At 39.9% G+C, this 17,475-nt stretch overlaps 1 protein-coding gene across 2 annotated transcripts in view; it reads right to left on the bottom strand.

Annotated features, from left to right (window-relative positions):
- Positions 1-1,118: 1,118 nt before the first annotated feature.
- Irak3 (interleukin 1 receptor associated kinase 3) overlaps positions 1,119-17,475 on the bottom strand; it is a 59,333-nt gene continuing 42,976 nt past the window's right edge. For both annotated transcript variants that reach the window (XM_046430662.2, XM_058574597.1), the window contains 4 exons: positions 5,041-5,239; positions 4,518-4,580; positions 4,269-4,433; positions 1,119-2,561 (listed from right to left, as the gene is read on the bottom strand). In XM_046430662.2, coding sequence (XP_046286618.1) covers positions 2,088-2,561; positions 4,269-4,433; positions 4,518-4,580; positions 5,041-5,239 — 901 coding nt within the window. In that variant the 3' untranslated portion in view covers positions 1,119-2,087. The remainder of the gene's footprint in view (positions 2,562-4,268; positions 4,434-4,517; positions 4,581-5,040; positions 5,240-17,475) is intronic.

The raw sequence follows: 17,475 nt of genomic DNA, 5'->3' as shown, positions 1-17,475 counted from the left end.
GTGCTGATCACATGAGAAGACAGCACCTGCAGACCAGGTGTCCTGCAGCCTGTGAACATTGATGCTCCTAACTGCTTACCTGGGGCTTGCATTAGACCTGTCAGTCAGGCTAAGTTCTACTGTATTTTTTAACCTCAGTTCATGCCCTTTTAGAGAACTTTAACTCCATGTTTTTGACCTTAGTCTACTTGCCTGACCCTGTTCCTGATGATTTTCTTCTGTGATTAGTGGTTCTTGAACTCGGGTTCCAATCTGAGTATAATTAACCCAACTACATTGTCTCTCCAAAGAGTAAAATTCACAGGCCCATTCCTTTCTGACACAGAAAGCTAGAGCTTTTACAGCAAGGTTCCTGGATGGGGAGATTCTGTAAATCCTCTGGAAAAGGTTTTCTTTGAATGTTTCTTCCATTATTCATTATCCCTACTTCATTAATTTACTCAGAAAGGTTACTTATAGTTGAATTATTTATTATGTGGGTTTATATATATATATATATATATATATATATATATATATGTATATATTATATATAGTTTGATTCAACTTAATTTATAAGAATATACCTGCTCTGAGGAGGCTGATGTTAAGTTCTGAGGAGGTTGCCCTTACACACTCAGGGAGTGTGATAGGGCAATGCCCCCACAGAGACGTCCATGTCCTAATCCTAGTGATCTGTGAATATGTTGTTTTACGTGAGGAAGAGGATTTATAAATGCAATTAATTTAAGAATCTTGAGACAAGGAAATTTCCCTGGATTATCTGAGTAGGCCCAATGCAATAACAGAGTTTTTTATAAGAGAGAGGCAGAAGGGCCAGAGCAAGAGAAAGGTAATAAAGAAGAATTAAGAAAGAGAGAGAGTATGAGGGGAAGTGATGGGGTGGGGAGAAAGAGAGGTTTGAAGATGCTACATTGGTGACCTCGAAGATGGAGAAAAAGACCATGAGCCAAGGAATGCAGGTGGTCTCAAAAAGCTAGAAGAGGCAACAGGCTCCCCTAGAGGCTCCAGAAGGTTTGCCAAGGACTTCTGACCTGCAGAACTGTAAAATAATTAATGCTACTAAATTTGTGATATCCTGTTACAGTGACAACAGAAAACAAAGGGAGCTAGCAATCTAGTAACAGAGATAAGATTGATTTTGATACATTTTGGAATGTGACAAGCCTAAAAATTCAAAAAAATTGCTATGGAAATGCTGATAAAGTGAGTCCCTCGGTTGGAGAGATTTGGGAGGTTTTTTGGAGGATGACAGTTTTGCAGAGCCTGATGACTGGCTAAGACATCAAAAGAGGAGCTCCAGGAAACAGCAAGAGGGGAGACACAGGGTGGAAGGCACAAGTAGTATCAATCAAAAGCTGACCTACACTGCTGACCAGTCATTTTCTTGAACAAAAATTATTTGATTAAAATGTCACATATTCTGCTCAAGATATGACAGGTCTCTGAGTTAGTAAAAATCTATAAGAATAATCAACAATTAGATTATATAGAATAGGCTATCTTAAGAGTTTAAATATAGAAATATAGATCTTGGGCAGGAATCTTGCTACACAGAGCACACCCTGGCCAAACGTGAACTTGGCTTGTTTTTAGACAGTGATGAACAGAAGAACACTACAGTTGATCACAAAGTACATTGACAAATTAGACATTTCCTGCTACCCTCCTAAGTAAGCTAAACCAAACAACAGAATGCAACTGAAAGTCCTTTGCAGTGGGAGGTTCCCCAGACTCACTTCAACAGAGATGGAGAAGACATGAGAATCTTGTCCCTCTTTGGTAAGTTTGAATTGTTTTGTTTTGCTGAAGTCAGACCAAGGATATTGAATAATTTTGAATGGCTCTAATTTAGTTTGGATTTGGTCATGAGGTAATCACTCTGAGAAAACATTTGTTTAAGCCTCTCCGTTTTGGGGGTTTGAGAAGGAAGGAATAGAATTGTCCAGATTGTTTATCTGTATTACCCCAAATTCACCACCAGCCATTCTCTGGGCCTAACTTAAGGAGATGATGTCTTCGCAAGGCGATGCCTTTGCTCAAGTGCCTCAGCAACACTTGCTTTTTTCTTTACCTTCTGGTGAACTTTAATCCTTTTTGTATGGTTCATATTTATTACAGAAAAATTCAGAGGAGCACCCTGGCTCCACTAGCCTGCTGCTGGAAGGATAGCCTGGGTCTTCTAAAAAGGAGTCCAAATTCACCTCGGTGGCCTTGAAGCCCTGGGATGAAGCTGCATGCTTTGGAGACAGACTTTCTTCACAAGAACTGGGCATGTTGTAAGCATCCTCATTTCTCTCGCTGCCTCTCTTTCTGTCCAAGCCCAGAAATGTGACCTCAGACTGGCTGCATTCAAAGGGAATTTTCTGAGTCAGTCCATCTGTCCTCAAACCTTTATCACAAGGTGGCAAATGATTATTCTGGCTTTCGTCATCTTCCACTGGAATACTTGGTACATTATTCAAGAATAGAGGAGAAGGACACCTGAAGGATTTCAGGGATGTGGGAGGATCTTCTGTAAAATATAAGCTGGCTTGCGAACTTTCAAGAACATTCAGGACCTAATTAATGAAGAACAAACGAACATTGAGTTAGGCTTGAAAAATATCCCTTCTTGCCTTTTTTTCAATTATAAGAATATTTTCTCATTTTCATAAGTTTAATTACTGAATTTGCATTAGAAGGGATCTTAAAGACTAGAGAAACTCCTTCATTCTGAGGACAAGAAGCAAGATATAAAAGAAACTGCATTGAATTAAACATCATGAGACCCAATTTTAGTTCTAGATTTCCAACAGCTAGCTTTGTGGCCTTGGGTGAGTCTTTACATGTCTGACTTCAATCAGAAGGGAGGTAACCCATTAGTAGTTCTCAAATGCCAAAACTGCCCACAGAACTTTCTGAATACAGATCCCCTCACCCCCTAGCTCCAATGTACAGATTATCATTCAAAAAAATAAGGAGACCAGGGTCCATGGATGTGCATTATAAAAGCTTCCTAGATGATCTGAATGTGTAGGCAGATTTGAGACCCCTGACCTATATAAATCTCTCTCTTCCTCTGTCTCTCTCTTTAAAAATGCATATAGTTTTACAATTAGTAAAGTCTTTTCACATATATTTTCTCATTTAACACACTCAAATAATAATATAATAATGCTGTTCATTAACAAATAATAAAATGCTCATTCTGAGTTTATAGATAATAAAGCTGAAACTCAGTAAAAGGAATAAATATCACCAGCAAGTAAGGAGGAGCCCTCTCCTGGCTCTCAATTCCATTCCAAAGCCACAGTTCATAGCTCCTTTCTGGTCCCAGGTCCCCACACAGCTCTTCCTAGTGGTGTCAGCCTGGAATATGCTCTCCTGATTCCCACTCCATTTTTATTATGTTGAGTCCTTGTTTAAAACCTGTCCTTGGTTCTACAATGACTTGGAATAAAATCCAAACCCTCAAAATGGAATCCATGTCCCTCTATTACCCAGAAGTCTCTGATATTTTAAGTACTGTGGGCTTCCCTCACCCCCACCTCACATCCATGATGCTGGCCTACCTGTGGTCTTAATGCCGGACTCCACCACCTGGAGCCCACACTGGCTGACTCTCTCTGCAATGTCCTTCCATCCTTACTGCTGTCTCCATCCAACCTGCTGTCCACATCATAGCTAAACGGTCACCTCCACCAAGAGGCTCCCTTGATTACCATAGGCTAGTGTATTCTGACTCTACGATCTCATCAGCCTGGGCTTCCATCTTGCTGGACCAATATCCCAAGTTACTCATCTGACTCCTTATTTGGAGTTTGAGGGTTGACACTGTATAGTGAACACTGTTGTATCTTTAGCACCAAATACAAAGTCTGCATATAGAAAGCGAGATTAAGTAAGTGTTTGTTTACACGCAAATAAACAAATCAGTGAATGCATGACTACACCTATGGACAAAAGAGTGAATTTTAAAATGAAAAAGGGAAATATATGTTGCATTTTAATGGGCCAGATATCTTAATAAATGCTGAATAAGTATTCCTTCCAAGCTACATTTCACTATATTTTTTTGTGATGCTCTGGTTCTACTCAATAATGACCTCTACCAGAGTACCAAATGATATAACTTTTGATCTATAAAGGAATATCTATTAGGCTGGTATTTTCTGTTGAAAGCTTAATTTGTCTCACTGATAAATAATTCACCCAGATACACCACTTATCCAACATAGATACTGCATGATAGGCTCCATTTTGAATAAAACCACATAAATACGCACTTCATCCATAGATGGTCTTGACTTTGCCCGAGTTGTGGCACACTGGGCTGCCAAAGAGAAGAGCTTGGCAGAGAAGTTCCGAGGACAGGGACGTACTTTCTTATCTAGAAATGAGAGGCATGAATCGAGGCCTCTCTTCTCTATCAATTCCATAAGGAGATCTCGCTAGGAAGAGGAGGAGAAAATCTTATTACATACAAGTGGGTCAAAAAATGAGAAAATGGGTGTCAACAAAAAGATAGTTCTTACCAGCTGAATATGTTTGGGATCATCTAACACCACTTTGCAGCCTGTCAAAACTTCCATTATTACCTATGAGAAACATATAGAAAGTCAGCTACATACGTTGAATGCATACACAACATTTGTTGCACCTATTAACCATGACAATGAATATAGTTCTTTCTAATAAATGTCTTTATATTTTATTACTTCATTGATGACACAAATTGATATATTAGATAATGAGTGGCAGAAATCAATAAGTCAAAAAGTTAAAACTTTTATAAAGTTTCTTCTTAGAGGAACCATTAGGGAAGGGGATGGGGTCAGGAACAGGGAATAGAGAGGATAAGAGAGGGTTGTAGGAAGGATGGATACAATTCAAACATGACCTATGCATATATGGAAAGGTCACAGTGAAACCCATTAATATGTATAACTAATACGAGCTAACATTTAAAATAATAATTAATTAAAATTTCTTTTCAGAATTTAGAACATTCTTGGCAATAAACTCTCCCCTGCTTATTAGCCAGCAGTGTACACTTACAATTCCAAAGCTGTAGGTGTCTGTTTTAACAGAAAGCTTTCCTTGTCTGATATACTCTTCTGGCATGTACCACAGATGTTTCCTGCTGCTGTTGGTCACATTTATGGTAGAAATCTGATTCTCTGGGTGGGGTCGGAAGTGTGCCATGGCAAAATCAGTTAGTTTGGCTTGAAACTGATCATCCAAAAGTATGTTTGTGCTAAAATGGTGCCCAAGGACAGACAAGACAAAACATTATGATGGCTTTTCAATCAAATTCAACACGGAGAGCTCACCTTCTGTCTGGTCAATTCAGAGACAGATAAATAAAGCCAAACATAAATTTTCATGAACTAGACAACACTATTTTTAAAATTTTTTTCAAAGCATAATCTATGTGTTGAATAAAAACAAAAGCAAGAACCTGACCTCTGAACAGTGAGTATTTCAAATATAAAGAGATGGTGGGTAAAGCCAAGGTTTTGTGGATAGAATAAACTAAAGTTAATCAAAGCAGCTTTTCTTGTGCTCTTCTTACACTTAATGAGAATGTCAGTTGAGTTAAAACCAGCTGATTAAAATTAGCAGTAATTAAGTGTCTGCTGTGTGTGTAAAGCTGTGCTGTGCAGGGCTCAGTCTATCAGCACAGAGCCACAACCCTGGAATGATTGGAGGAATCATTGGTAGCTCCTGCTTGAATGATAGCCCTACCCCTGAGTCACATCTCTATTGCTGTTTTTGTTTTTGAGTCTTATTTAACTACAAATATCTGTGGAAGTAAAGGTGAAGTGCTTATATTCAATTTAAGCAGTTGTCTCATAAAATCCTTAATAAGCTTTGTTATGTTGGCTCAAAGTATCAGTTTACTTTTTTCTTTGAAGTGCTGCTATGATGGGGATGGGGAAGAATGAGCCAAGAAGGATGTGCACTTCACTTGGGCAAAGCCAGCTCTGCCTTTTTCTGGTTCTGAGATTGTTAGCAGAAAATGCACCCGAAAGCCTCAGTGTCTTCTTTCCTCAAATGTGAAGTGGGGAGAATAAAAGAGCTTCTAAGCCTGATATGGGGAATATGAAGTGCAACTATGCCCAGCCCTAATCAATGAATGGTCGCCAGGGTAAAGTTTAGTAATCAATAATGAGAGAAAAGACAGAGATTGATTGATAGAGGAGTAGGTTGGCCATGAGAAAGTTTCCTACTTCTCAGTTTTGCTTAGGAGTATCCAGAGCTGGCTCTTTGTCTCCTGAAACTAAAGCATTTACCACTAGGCCTCCCCGTTCAAAACACCAAGTGACATATTTGTACTACTACAAACTGTGATTAAAAGTGGTCACAGCTACTGAATAATAAGAAAGCCTTAATCCTAAACAAATACTGGAACTTAACAAAAGTTCTAAAAGTCTCTGCTGTCCTGAACAAGTAGGCATACAGGCAGAACCCAGTTTCACAGGTTTGAATTTCAGGTCTTATTACTATTTAGAGGATTCAATTATGGGGTGGGTAAGGGGAAGTCCAATGTTTGAAGCTAAGGCCTCAAGAATTCTGACTTTGTCTGGACTGATATGACAACAGACAAAATGAAGGGACATGCCCCTCCCTATAAGGGTGGCAGGAAGATTGCAAAATCCAAAGAGCCCACCATATGCATGAGCCTTAGGGCCCTTCATCTGTTGTGTGATCTCTGCATTTATGGGGAGAAAACCCAAGAGGCCTGGTCACCAAGAGTTGTATCAATGAACTGGGGTAGACACACCAATGCACAATTTGCCAGGTTGGCCAGGAGAGAAGGTAAGCAGAAATGTTCACCAACTCTCACTGCCAGGACCCAGGTTTCTGTCCCTCCTGCTGCTCCTAATTCGAGAGCCACTGCTGCATACTCTCACTTCATTTCAGCACAGGGGGAAGATAGAAAAACTCTGAATGCCAGAGGTTCAATGTCTTCCTTCTCCATCCCAGCTGTAAAGAAGGCATGAAATTCTAATTTGTAATTCCAGAGCCATGAGAATGCCAAAGTTGCATCTGTGAAATACTTAAAAATCCCTAAATAATTTCTAAGTACAAAAGAAAGGGAGGAGGCCAAGAACAACAAACAAAGCCCATAATCTAATGCATTTATTTGACTCTCAACAAAAGATTCCAGCAACTGAGCAATCATACATCTGTGAATGTCAGAGGTGATCTGTGTGACCACGAACAATATGTTACTCAAAAACACCCACTGAGGACCTGGGGTCAGTGAGAGGCTGTCGGTAAGATGTGGAATTATTTGAGGGCACTGCATTTACACAATGAATAGTGACACTTGGAGCAAAGACAAGTAGTTTGCCAGCAGATTTTAGTGTAGAACATAAATTTTGAGTCCAGTGATTTACTCTGTTCTAAATAAAGGTTATCAGTAGCTGGGGAAGAAGGATATTCTGTCTTAGGAAAGTGGAAATTGCAAAAGGGCCTTCAGCTATCAATTTCTACCCTGATTCTTCCCCCTGCTTCAACCTTGGAGAGAATGTTCAAACACAACGTGACTTCAGCTACCATGTAGGTCAGCTGAGTAAGTTTATTCTGTGGAGTGAGGATATACTAACAAAACAAAGACAACCTGGAACAACTAAATTCATAAAAATACAACAAGTGAGTTATTGTGGCCACCAAAAAACAGACAAAAAACAAATTTTGGTATACATCAAATGATTCACACCTTCAATTTAGTATTTCTACAATGTATTTTTTTCTACTCTTTGCCATAAAGCTATTTACTGTGATCAAAGAGGCCATCAACTCTCTAGACAATTCTTCTAGTGTACCCTGAGGAAATGGGGAGAACTCTGCACAGGTGGTGAGTTTGTATCCTAATTCTGGGGTTGTTACTCATCTATTTGGAGGGGTTTCTAGGCTAACTCTTTAGGGGGACCTGAATTTCCCCAAACAATGCTACTTTTTAGTGAGAATTGCTTTCTTTGCTCATCAGTTTGTCTCCTAATTTAGTTGAAGCCTTCAAGCCTTAAAAATAAAGCAGATGAGGGCTGCAGTTGTGGCTCAGGGGGAGAGCACTCGCCTAGCATGTGTGAGGCCCTGGGTTCGATCATCAGCACCACATAAAAATAAAGAAACAAATAAAGGTATTACGTCTAACTACAACTAAAAAATAAATATTTTAAAAAATAAAGCAGATGATATGTGTGGCTTCTCATGCAAAACTTGCATTTAAGTACAAAAATCATGTTTGACATGTAAGAGTTTGACTAATTTTTAAACATGTGTGTGTGTGTGTGTGTGTGTTTGTGTCTTAAAGAGGGTTATTGTTGCCAAGTAGCCCAGCCAAGTGTCTTCCAATCCTTAGGAAAAGTTCCAACTCCACCCAATTGACCCCTGAGAAAAAGAGGACCCAGATGGCGTCTGTGTAACAGCCTGGGGCAATGGACACCTGTGCCATGTTGTAGCCATTGCAGCACTGAGACAACTTGTCCCAGATGTCCTGCTGATCGCAGATGAGGCAACACCCAAGTTTCCCCAGGACCCACAAGTGACTGGAAAGTTGCCTACAGCCCTACCCACAGTTACCTCCAGCATTCCAGCATTCTCCCTGGAATAGCACGAAGCTGAAACGTTTTAGTCCCCTGTTGTGGAGCTTTCTCTTTATTCTCCATAAAACCTCGGCAAGTCTTGAAGACAAAACTAAAACTTGTTTGTGCCTTATAAATGACTGGTGACTCCAGGCACTGTGAAAAGGCCAACTTAATAAGAGGTTTTCCTCCTCAAAATGTGAAACTTCAACTCTAACCTAACTAGCCCAGACTCCCTAAGCCTTGGCTTCCATGTAGGTACAAAGAGCTGGTAATGCTTACTTCACCAGCTTTTATAAGGATTAAATGGGAAAATGTTAAGTGGAGCTCAAAATGTGCTTTATAGCATGTAGATAGACCTTGGTTCATCTTACACCCATTACCTTACCTTAAAATCCCAAAAGACTGGGTTGGGTATCTCTAGGAGTGTAAGTGCACTGATATAAGTAACAACGACACAGATTGCAGGATGGCCTGCAGACTGAGCACCTTTAAGTTAATCATTACAATCAAAATAATTCCAAAGACATTCTGGGCAAACCTAAAGTAACATTTCTAGCTAGTTTAAGATAATAGAGAAGGAAAAAAACTGTGTACTGTGCATGCACATACATGTTTATACATATTAATAAATTAATATTGAGGTTTGGATATAGTGGTGGCAAATAGAATTGACAAGGGAAATTTTATCTTATGCAAAATTTAATTGTTTTGGCATCCCTTAGAGAAAAAATTGGACATATTTGGATATCTTAAAAGAGGAAGGGAGTGGAGGTGTTTATAAAAGTCTGAGGAAACAGAATTGTTTGTATCTAAAATATTTATGAAAAATAAAAATAGTGTTTTTTTAAAAAGCAGGAAGAGGAAAACAAAGAGACTGGTTAATTAAATGAACAATGAATCAATCAGATTTTGCATTCCCCACAGACTTCACACTCCTATTAATTATGGAGCTGGAGCCTAATCTTCCAGTCTGTACCACACCAGCCCACAGACACTCATGTCTGAACTGAAGGTAGGAGAAAGAAGAACTTGAGTCCTTAGGCAAGAGTGTCATGGTTGCTGGAAGGGGCCAGTCTATTGCTCCCTACCTCCTCTTCCCAACCACTCAATCTTTATAGTCCTCACACAAGAAATACTCCAAGATTATTCTCTTTACTTTGGAAACATTAGTAGGAATGGAGATCTGAGATGAAAAATGCTGAGGATAAAATGCATTTCAATTTAAAATTGTTTATAAATGTGAAAACAATTAAGCTTGCTGAGGAATAGGATGGAAATAACAAGGAGGTTGACTGCTTTCAGATGCTCTTATGTGTACTTGCAATTCAAAAACATCTTCGTTTCCTAAATAAAATTGTGAGGGTCTTTTGCCAAGAATACAGACTGCAACTCTTCAAACCGCTTTTCTTTAAATTCTTTTCTCCGTAAATTCCACCATCTGGAAGTGAATTTTGTTTATATAACATTTTATTTGAAGAGTTCAAATCGCTAAGACATTTCTGGGCTAAATAAACTACCAGACTTGTTGAAAATACCTTTGAAATGTGGGCTTTGCTTCCTCCTGTGGGTGTTCCTCAGCTGTGTCCTTGATAGTTTCTTCCTTAGAAAGCAATTTACTCTCAGTGCTAAAGCAAGTGAGATTGCGAATGAAGATCTTCAAGGTCTCATCTCCCTCCTCAAAGTCAGCTGCTTACTGCCATTTTCACTAGGAGTCCAACGTCGACATCTCCACATTTAAGCACATTAACTACACCCTCCTCTCCTTTCCAATATCCATGTCTGCAAATGAAGCCAATGTTCCCACAGTAATCCCAGACCTTTAATTTCTCTAATAAGAGCATGATTGTTGGGATTCACACAGACATGGAATGACACCTTCCCTTCCCACTGCCTCCATAAGACAGAGGCCAGGTCCTAATCTCTGTAAGCCTCAGCTTTCTCCTGTCAAACTGAGATAACAATAATGCCTAATCTCAGGGTTGTCAGAAGGATTAATAACAAGTTATTAGGTGGGTGTTTATGTCAAGCCTAAAGTCCTTTGGCTTTCACTGAGCTCCCTAATCAGCCTGCAGTGTATCTGCCACCCTCAGTGTGCTCTTAACCAGGGCAGCAGGGTAGACCATAAACTGTGCTCAGAGCCATCTTGAAATTTGCTTTCTGCAGTTCCCCTCATCTTGAAAATATTCCCTTCTCCCTTCTTTTATCCAAATTCTCGAAGGAGCCCCAAGAATCACTTCCTCAATGAAGTTTTCACTCAACCACTGAATTCCAGCATTTCTCCTTCCTCCAGACTCCTACTGGACAGCCTGAACTACAAAGACTATTTGATTCTTAAAGGAGATCATCTCATATACTTTACATAACCATAATGCTGAACCTATAGAAAAAAACTTAATCAGTGACATAATCAGTTTCTTAAGAGGGTTAGAAATCAGAATAGGCTGAGACCTCTCATCATGGAAATGGCAAATATGTGGCCCAGCTGCTGCCGAAACATCCTCCCATATTATTGCAGACATAACTAATCAAGTTCAGAAAGCATCCACCCTAGATTTCCTTTCCATACTACACTTGGGAAATCATGACCAAACAATCCAAGATGGGATGTGAGATTAAATTGATTTGTTATGGCTGCTATAGTATACTGATTCTTTTTCAGAGGAGGTAAATGAGGCCCACCTGGTTACATAACTTGTTCTATATAAAATAACTTAATGGCAGAGCCAGGACTAAATCCTTACCCTCCTATTTCCTTGTTGGTTGTTCTTTTGATTCACTGCAGTTCACTTTAAAAACAAACAAACAAACAACAACAAAAAAAAACTATTTATTCAGCTTCATGAATAAAACGCTAAGAAACTGAACTGTTGATTACAAAGAATGATGAACTTTTCTCTCTTTTTTCTTTAACTGTATTTAGGTGATTCTAGAGGCAAAATCAATTAAAGGGTGAGTCACAGGATTTTACCTCAATGAAAAAAAAGAAGTCCTGATAATTAAAATTGCACTCAAATAGAGCAGGATCCCCATGTGCTGGCCTCTCCAGGATAGCCAGAGTCCAAAGCAGGTAGGATGAAAACACTTAAGAGGTAAAAGAGCCAAGTCTTACATTAGGTACAAGAAAATACTGCTTAACGCCAGGCCATGGGCTGTACTTTCTATGTATTAACACATTTCTTCCTCACAACCATGGAAGGAGGTGTAATAGTGCCCAGATCTAGATGAGGAAGGAGACTGAGCCTCAGGAAATTAAGTGATTTGCCCAAGGTCATATACTAGAAAGTAATGGAACAGGGATTTGTATCAAGATCTGTGTGACCCCAAAGGCCATACACTTTTTTTTTATACTAGGGTTTGAACCTAGGGGCACTTTACCACCCAGCAACATCCCCCATCCTTTTGAATTTTTATTCTGAGACAGGGTCTTGCCAAGTTGCTAAGGGACTCCCTAAGTTGCTGAGACTGACCTTGAACTTGGGTTCTGCCAGCTTCAGCCCCTTGGGGCACAGGATTCTGGGCATAATCCACTATAACTGGCTCCAAAGGCCATCCTCTTAACCAGTGACAAGAGACAAGGATAACACTGAGATCATTGGGGTGACTGCTGAATAAAGGGGAAGGACAGAGAAAAGACTGAGAAAAAGGTGTTTTTGGAAACCACACATTTGGGGATTTTTTCCTAGGGGTCACTCCAGGGTGTGAAGGTGGCTAGAGGTGTCTCCCTATATGTATCTGAATTCCTCCTAATTCAGAAACTGACTAGAGTAAAGCTTGGTCAGGATTTAAGAGAATATAGGGATCTTGTCATTCTCTTATAAGTGGAACTCAGTACAAAAACAGGCAGGTGTACATTCAAAGAATTGTAAAGCAAAAAGTCAACTTGAGATGATCCTGGTTGGCTCTGAATATGAAAATAAGCAAATTGTGGTCAGACAATGTGAGGTAGACTGGGCTTGAACTGGGTTGTGCTCTTCCAACAACATCATCTTCTCTCCTCCCCAGTGACAAGATTTCATTTTGCTGGGACAATAGGTGTGAGTCATACTTTGAGTAGCAGGCTGCTAAATAATTACTTTATAATCTTCATTTTTAAAGTTACTTTAAAAATCTCAAACCTGTAAGATTATCAAGCTTTTGTCTAAACAGAATCAATTATAGAGAATGACTGAAATGATAAACATTTATTTGGTAACTAGAGACTATCTCAAGAGAAAAAGATCTGATGCCAAGTTATTTTTTCTTCTAATTAGATTTATTTTCAACATAAGAGTAGAGTATACTCTTTAGACAAGTTTCTTAAAATCACAGACTAGAAGTAAAAAATAAGCCATAGTCTCTGAATCCAAATAAAGTATTGTTGATATTTCGGTATGTTTTACATTTAATCTTTTTAAAATAAATGAATTTGTAGTTCTACAAAGTTATAATTACATACATATATACTACTTCAATTTGTCTTTTTCCATTTAATCTCACCTTATACACATTGTTCCATGTTATTTCCTACTATTAATAACATTACTTAAAATTGTTAAATGATTGATGATAAAGTCTTCTATGATCCATTAATCTGAAATCCAAATACAGAAAAGAAAATACAGGTAATAACAATTTCCATTTTCCACTTCTCCAGCAAAAGCACAGCCCTGACTTACTCATGGAAAAGGTCACAGTTTAACATAGATTTTGAGATGCCCTTTTTTGAGCCAATTATCAGGGATGTACAATAAAAATGGCATCCCTCCTAGAAGCTGTCTTTCCTTAACAAAGATTTTAAAAATTAATGTGAGAAAGGCAGAAGAGTCGAGGATCACAGACTTTCTTAAAAGCATTAGGATGAAGGCCAAGACTCAGGGAAGTCTAGGTTCAGAGCAAAGTGAAGGGTTCACTAAAAGAGATATGGGAGGGTAACCTTGGCCAGCTCAATTTGGCAGGACAGCTGGGGTCTGAATGTCATTAACCATCTGACAGATGCTCAGTGGCCTGAGTTAACTGAATCGATCTCGTTGCAGTTCTCCAAGAACAATTCTGCAAATCACCAAATGAGAGGGGGAAATCTATGGTTAGAGATGGCATTAATTGACATCTTTGATGACATCTCAGCAGAAAAGCAGGTTCAATGGCTGTGGACGGGGCTGATTTGCTCTGGAACAGGCACTTGATGAACCTTGTGAACCCACAAATCTTTCAAACGAACATCCGCAGCCTTGAAACTCCTCACTCTGGACACATGCCTGGGTGGATGTTGTTTATGGATGGACTATGTTGAAATCCTCAAACTCTTTGAAAACACAGTATACTAGTTAGCTTTTCATCATTGTGACAAAATACTTGATGGTAAACAACTTAAAAAAGAAAATTTTTACTTTTGGCTTATGGTTTCAGAGGCTCTAACCTGTGTTTGCTTGTCCTCATTGCTTTGGGCCTGTGGTGGCATGGTACATCATGGTGGGAGCATGTGACAGAGGAGGCCTGCTCACCTCATGTTAAGTGGGATGCAAAGAGAGAAACAGGAAATGGCCAGGGTCCTAATATCCCCTTTAAGGCAATGACCTAACTTCCTTCTACTAGGTCCCACCTCCTAAAGATTCCAATACCTCCCAATAGTGCCACCTGTAGGGACCAGGTCTTCAACACATTTGCCTTTGGGGAACATTCAAGATCCAAACCATAACACCTAGAAAGGCAAGACACATCAGCAACCTTCCCTCCAACTGAAAAAGTATATGTTGCTAATTGCATTTCCAGTTCAAGTCCTCCATCTTGCATAATATCGTGCTTATTTTTTTTTATCAGATCTCTTTTGTTACTCTGCCTAGTGATGTTATTTAAGGTATGTTATAATTTGCACAACCAGACAAGTACCAAGATACTGGCCTGGAAGAACTGGTCTCCTTTTAAGTTGCAAGAGCATCAAAGACATTCCAGAACATTCATATTCCCATCTGTATCCCAGATAAACCCTGGAGCCTCTCTTTAGAGCCTGCTTATCAAACCTAGTTCCTCAGCCTAGGTAGCACTCAAGGACCTATCCAATCCTTTACCCACCACATTCCTTATTTTTTGAGTTTACCTTATTTGCCAATACTGTCCTTTCTTCTCCAATCAACACATCTTCCTTGCTTTTATTATACACTCGGCAATTCTCTACTCTGTTCCCTTGAAAAAAAATCATTGCCTCCACCAGGAAGATTCTCTTCCCCTTCTTTCAACCAGTCCACAGCTGTGACCCACTTCCTCCAAGACTTAGCTTGAAACTCTGTAACTACAGGAAGCCTTCTCAAACCATCCACATATGGCGCATGTTTTTTTATGTAATTTTTTTAAAATTTATATATGACAGCGGAATGCATTACAATTCCTATTACATATATAGAGCACGATTTTTCATATCTCTGGTTGTATACATAGTATATTCACACCAAGTCGTGTCTTCATACATGTACTTTGGATAGTAATGATCATCACATTCCACCATCATTAATTATCCCATGCCCCCTCCTTTCCCTCCCAACCCCTCTGCCCTATCTAGAGTTCATCTATTCCTCCCATGCTCTCTCTCCCTATCCCATGTGATATGAATGAATATGATTCTTAGAATGTTTAACAAGCACATATTAAGATAGAGTGATTTTTCTTAACATAGAGCTTAGGTTGTGGGTATATTTTTCAAATCCAATAAATTATGATGGAGATAAGTACAAGACTCGTAAGTAAAAAGACTGGTCGGCTACCACATCATTTGGCCTCTGCCACCGTTATGCCTGCCATTTTGGCCCCAACCATAACAGGACTTACTATCTGATGAGTGTGAACTCTTTGCTAAGCACCAAACATACCTTACATTATTTGAACTTTAGAAACACAAGCTGCTATTCTATTATTACCATTTTACACAGGGAGAAACTGAGTCCAAGGGAAGTTCAGCAAGTTGCTCAGAATCACATTTACAGTGGACAATCTACTTCTAAAATCAAGTCTCTGGTGTACACATTAGAGAAGACTGAGTTATGAGAAATGAATGGAAGAAGTATGAGAAGGAAAATGCATGAGAAAGAAAAATCCTTGGGTCACCTTTTTTAGAGCTCTATTCAGTCAACTCTCCCTCCATAACTGTGGTGGCTGCGTGTTGGTCTCCCCTCTCTATCATCCCTGCCCAGTGCTCCCTTGGGTTCCAGGGAGGCTCTTCTTTTCCAGCAGACAGGGTTGGCAGCTGAGCCCAATCTAGAAACTGTCCTTGGTAGAAGGAACCCACCTCACTCAAGTTACAGTCCCACTCTAGAACTGGTCAGGCACAGGGGTGCAAAGAGCCACACATCCTGCCTAACTTTGGGATAGCTTAGAAGACCCATCCCAGCTTCAGTGCTTCCTGGATGCTGGCTGAGGCCTCAGAGACAATAGCCCAGCTCCATCTCTCCGCCTGCCAAGTTCTGCTGTCCTCCTGACTTTCTTACATTTGTTGTTTCTGAGAAGTCTCCCTAAAAATCTCCTGCTGTTAAGACTCTCCATCTGAGCCTATTTATTGGGGACCTACCTGAAAGCATGAACCAACAGTGAGAAAGTGGGGATCAGGGTCCACAACTGTGTTCTCACCAACACCAGGAGAGAGAGGATGGGCAGGCACACCCCAACCATTGCTGCGACCAGCATGGCCAAACTAGCAGGTTTTGACGAGGGGCAATGGGAGATTAGAAAAAATAGTCAACACATGCAGATCTTGAAGATAAAACAGCTGGGGTCAGGTGGAGCACTGCTCTCTGATGGAGAAGCAGGTCTAAAAAATTACACCAGCAATCTTTATTATATATGTCTCTAAATCAGATTAAAGACTGTGCAAGCATTATTCTTTGTATTCATGAAATTTACAGAGTTAACAACAGTATGCAGCTATTTCCTCAGTTACATTCTACAGCTGCAATGTGCAGTGTTAGGAGCATTGTGCAGCAATGTTAGGAGCATTGTGCAGCTCTCAAGAAAGTGTATTGTTTAAAGTTAATAATTCCAGGGCAGATTCAGGAGTAGCAGTATTGGTAAATATTGTGGCTATCTTAACAAGGAAGTTCCCTCATTCCCAGAACTTCCCTGCCTGAGAATAAGGTTGAAGCTGATAAGACTCTAGCATGCAGGACATCTCCATAGCAACGGGGCATCCTATGCCATTGCACAGAAACTTTCCCAGTCACCAAGTATGCCACAGCCATGAAGTCATCAGGGACCCCAATCTCAGACACTGGTATCCCAGTCACTGTCACTGCTGTCCCCAAACCACCTCACCCTGTGACAGGCACTGGGAAGTAGGCAGAATCTGCATCTGCTTCCCTCCCACACTGAGGCCACTTTGCTCCAGCCTGTGGCTCTGCTGGTCCCTCTCTCTCCCACCCAGAACCAGAACCTCAATGTCCTCTCCTTCCTCACCTCTATCTCCTGCTAACTCTTGCTTCAGGAAAGGATTTGATGAACTCAGTCACACCAAGGAAACTTAATAAAATCAATGAATTACCATGTGGGATTTAAAATAAACTAATGCTTACTTTAAGTTAAACTAATGAAAGAATATATAGAGCAAAATTCCAGAAACTTGTCATTCAGTAAAACATATACTTGAGCACCTACTATACCAGTGTTAGATAGACAGGGGATAATTTTAGGTTGGGGATGACCACATCAGCCCACTGGAACCAATGCCAATGGGTGACTCCATCAACCCTTGAGACTTGCACTGGCCCTCCACGTCTAGGTTCTGCAAGGGTGCATCAACATTATGCTGACTCTAGGGAGCCACCAACAGCTGATGAATTTCCACACTACAACAGGAACAGACATCTGTGGATAGTTCCCACTACACCCTTAGGACTAAGTAAAAATCTAAAGTCTTTTCATGTGGAGTTCATTTCCA

Source organism: Marmota monax, unplaced genomic scaffold (genome assembly GCF_021218885.2).
Source record: "Marmota monax isolate L192 unplaced genomic scaffold, Marmota_monax_Labrador192_F-V1.1 WCK01_AAM20220418_F8-fsc00056, whole genome shotgun sequence".
NCBI classification, from domain to species: Eukaryota; Metazoa; Chordata; class Mammalia; order Rodentia; family Sciuridae; genus Marmota; species Marmota monax.
Note: the sequence above shows the minus strand (reverse complement) of the source record. Positions and strands in the feature narration are given on the sequence as shown.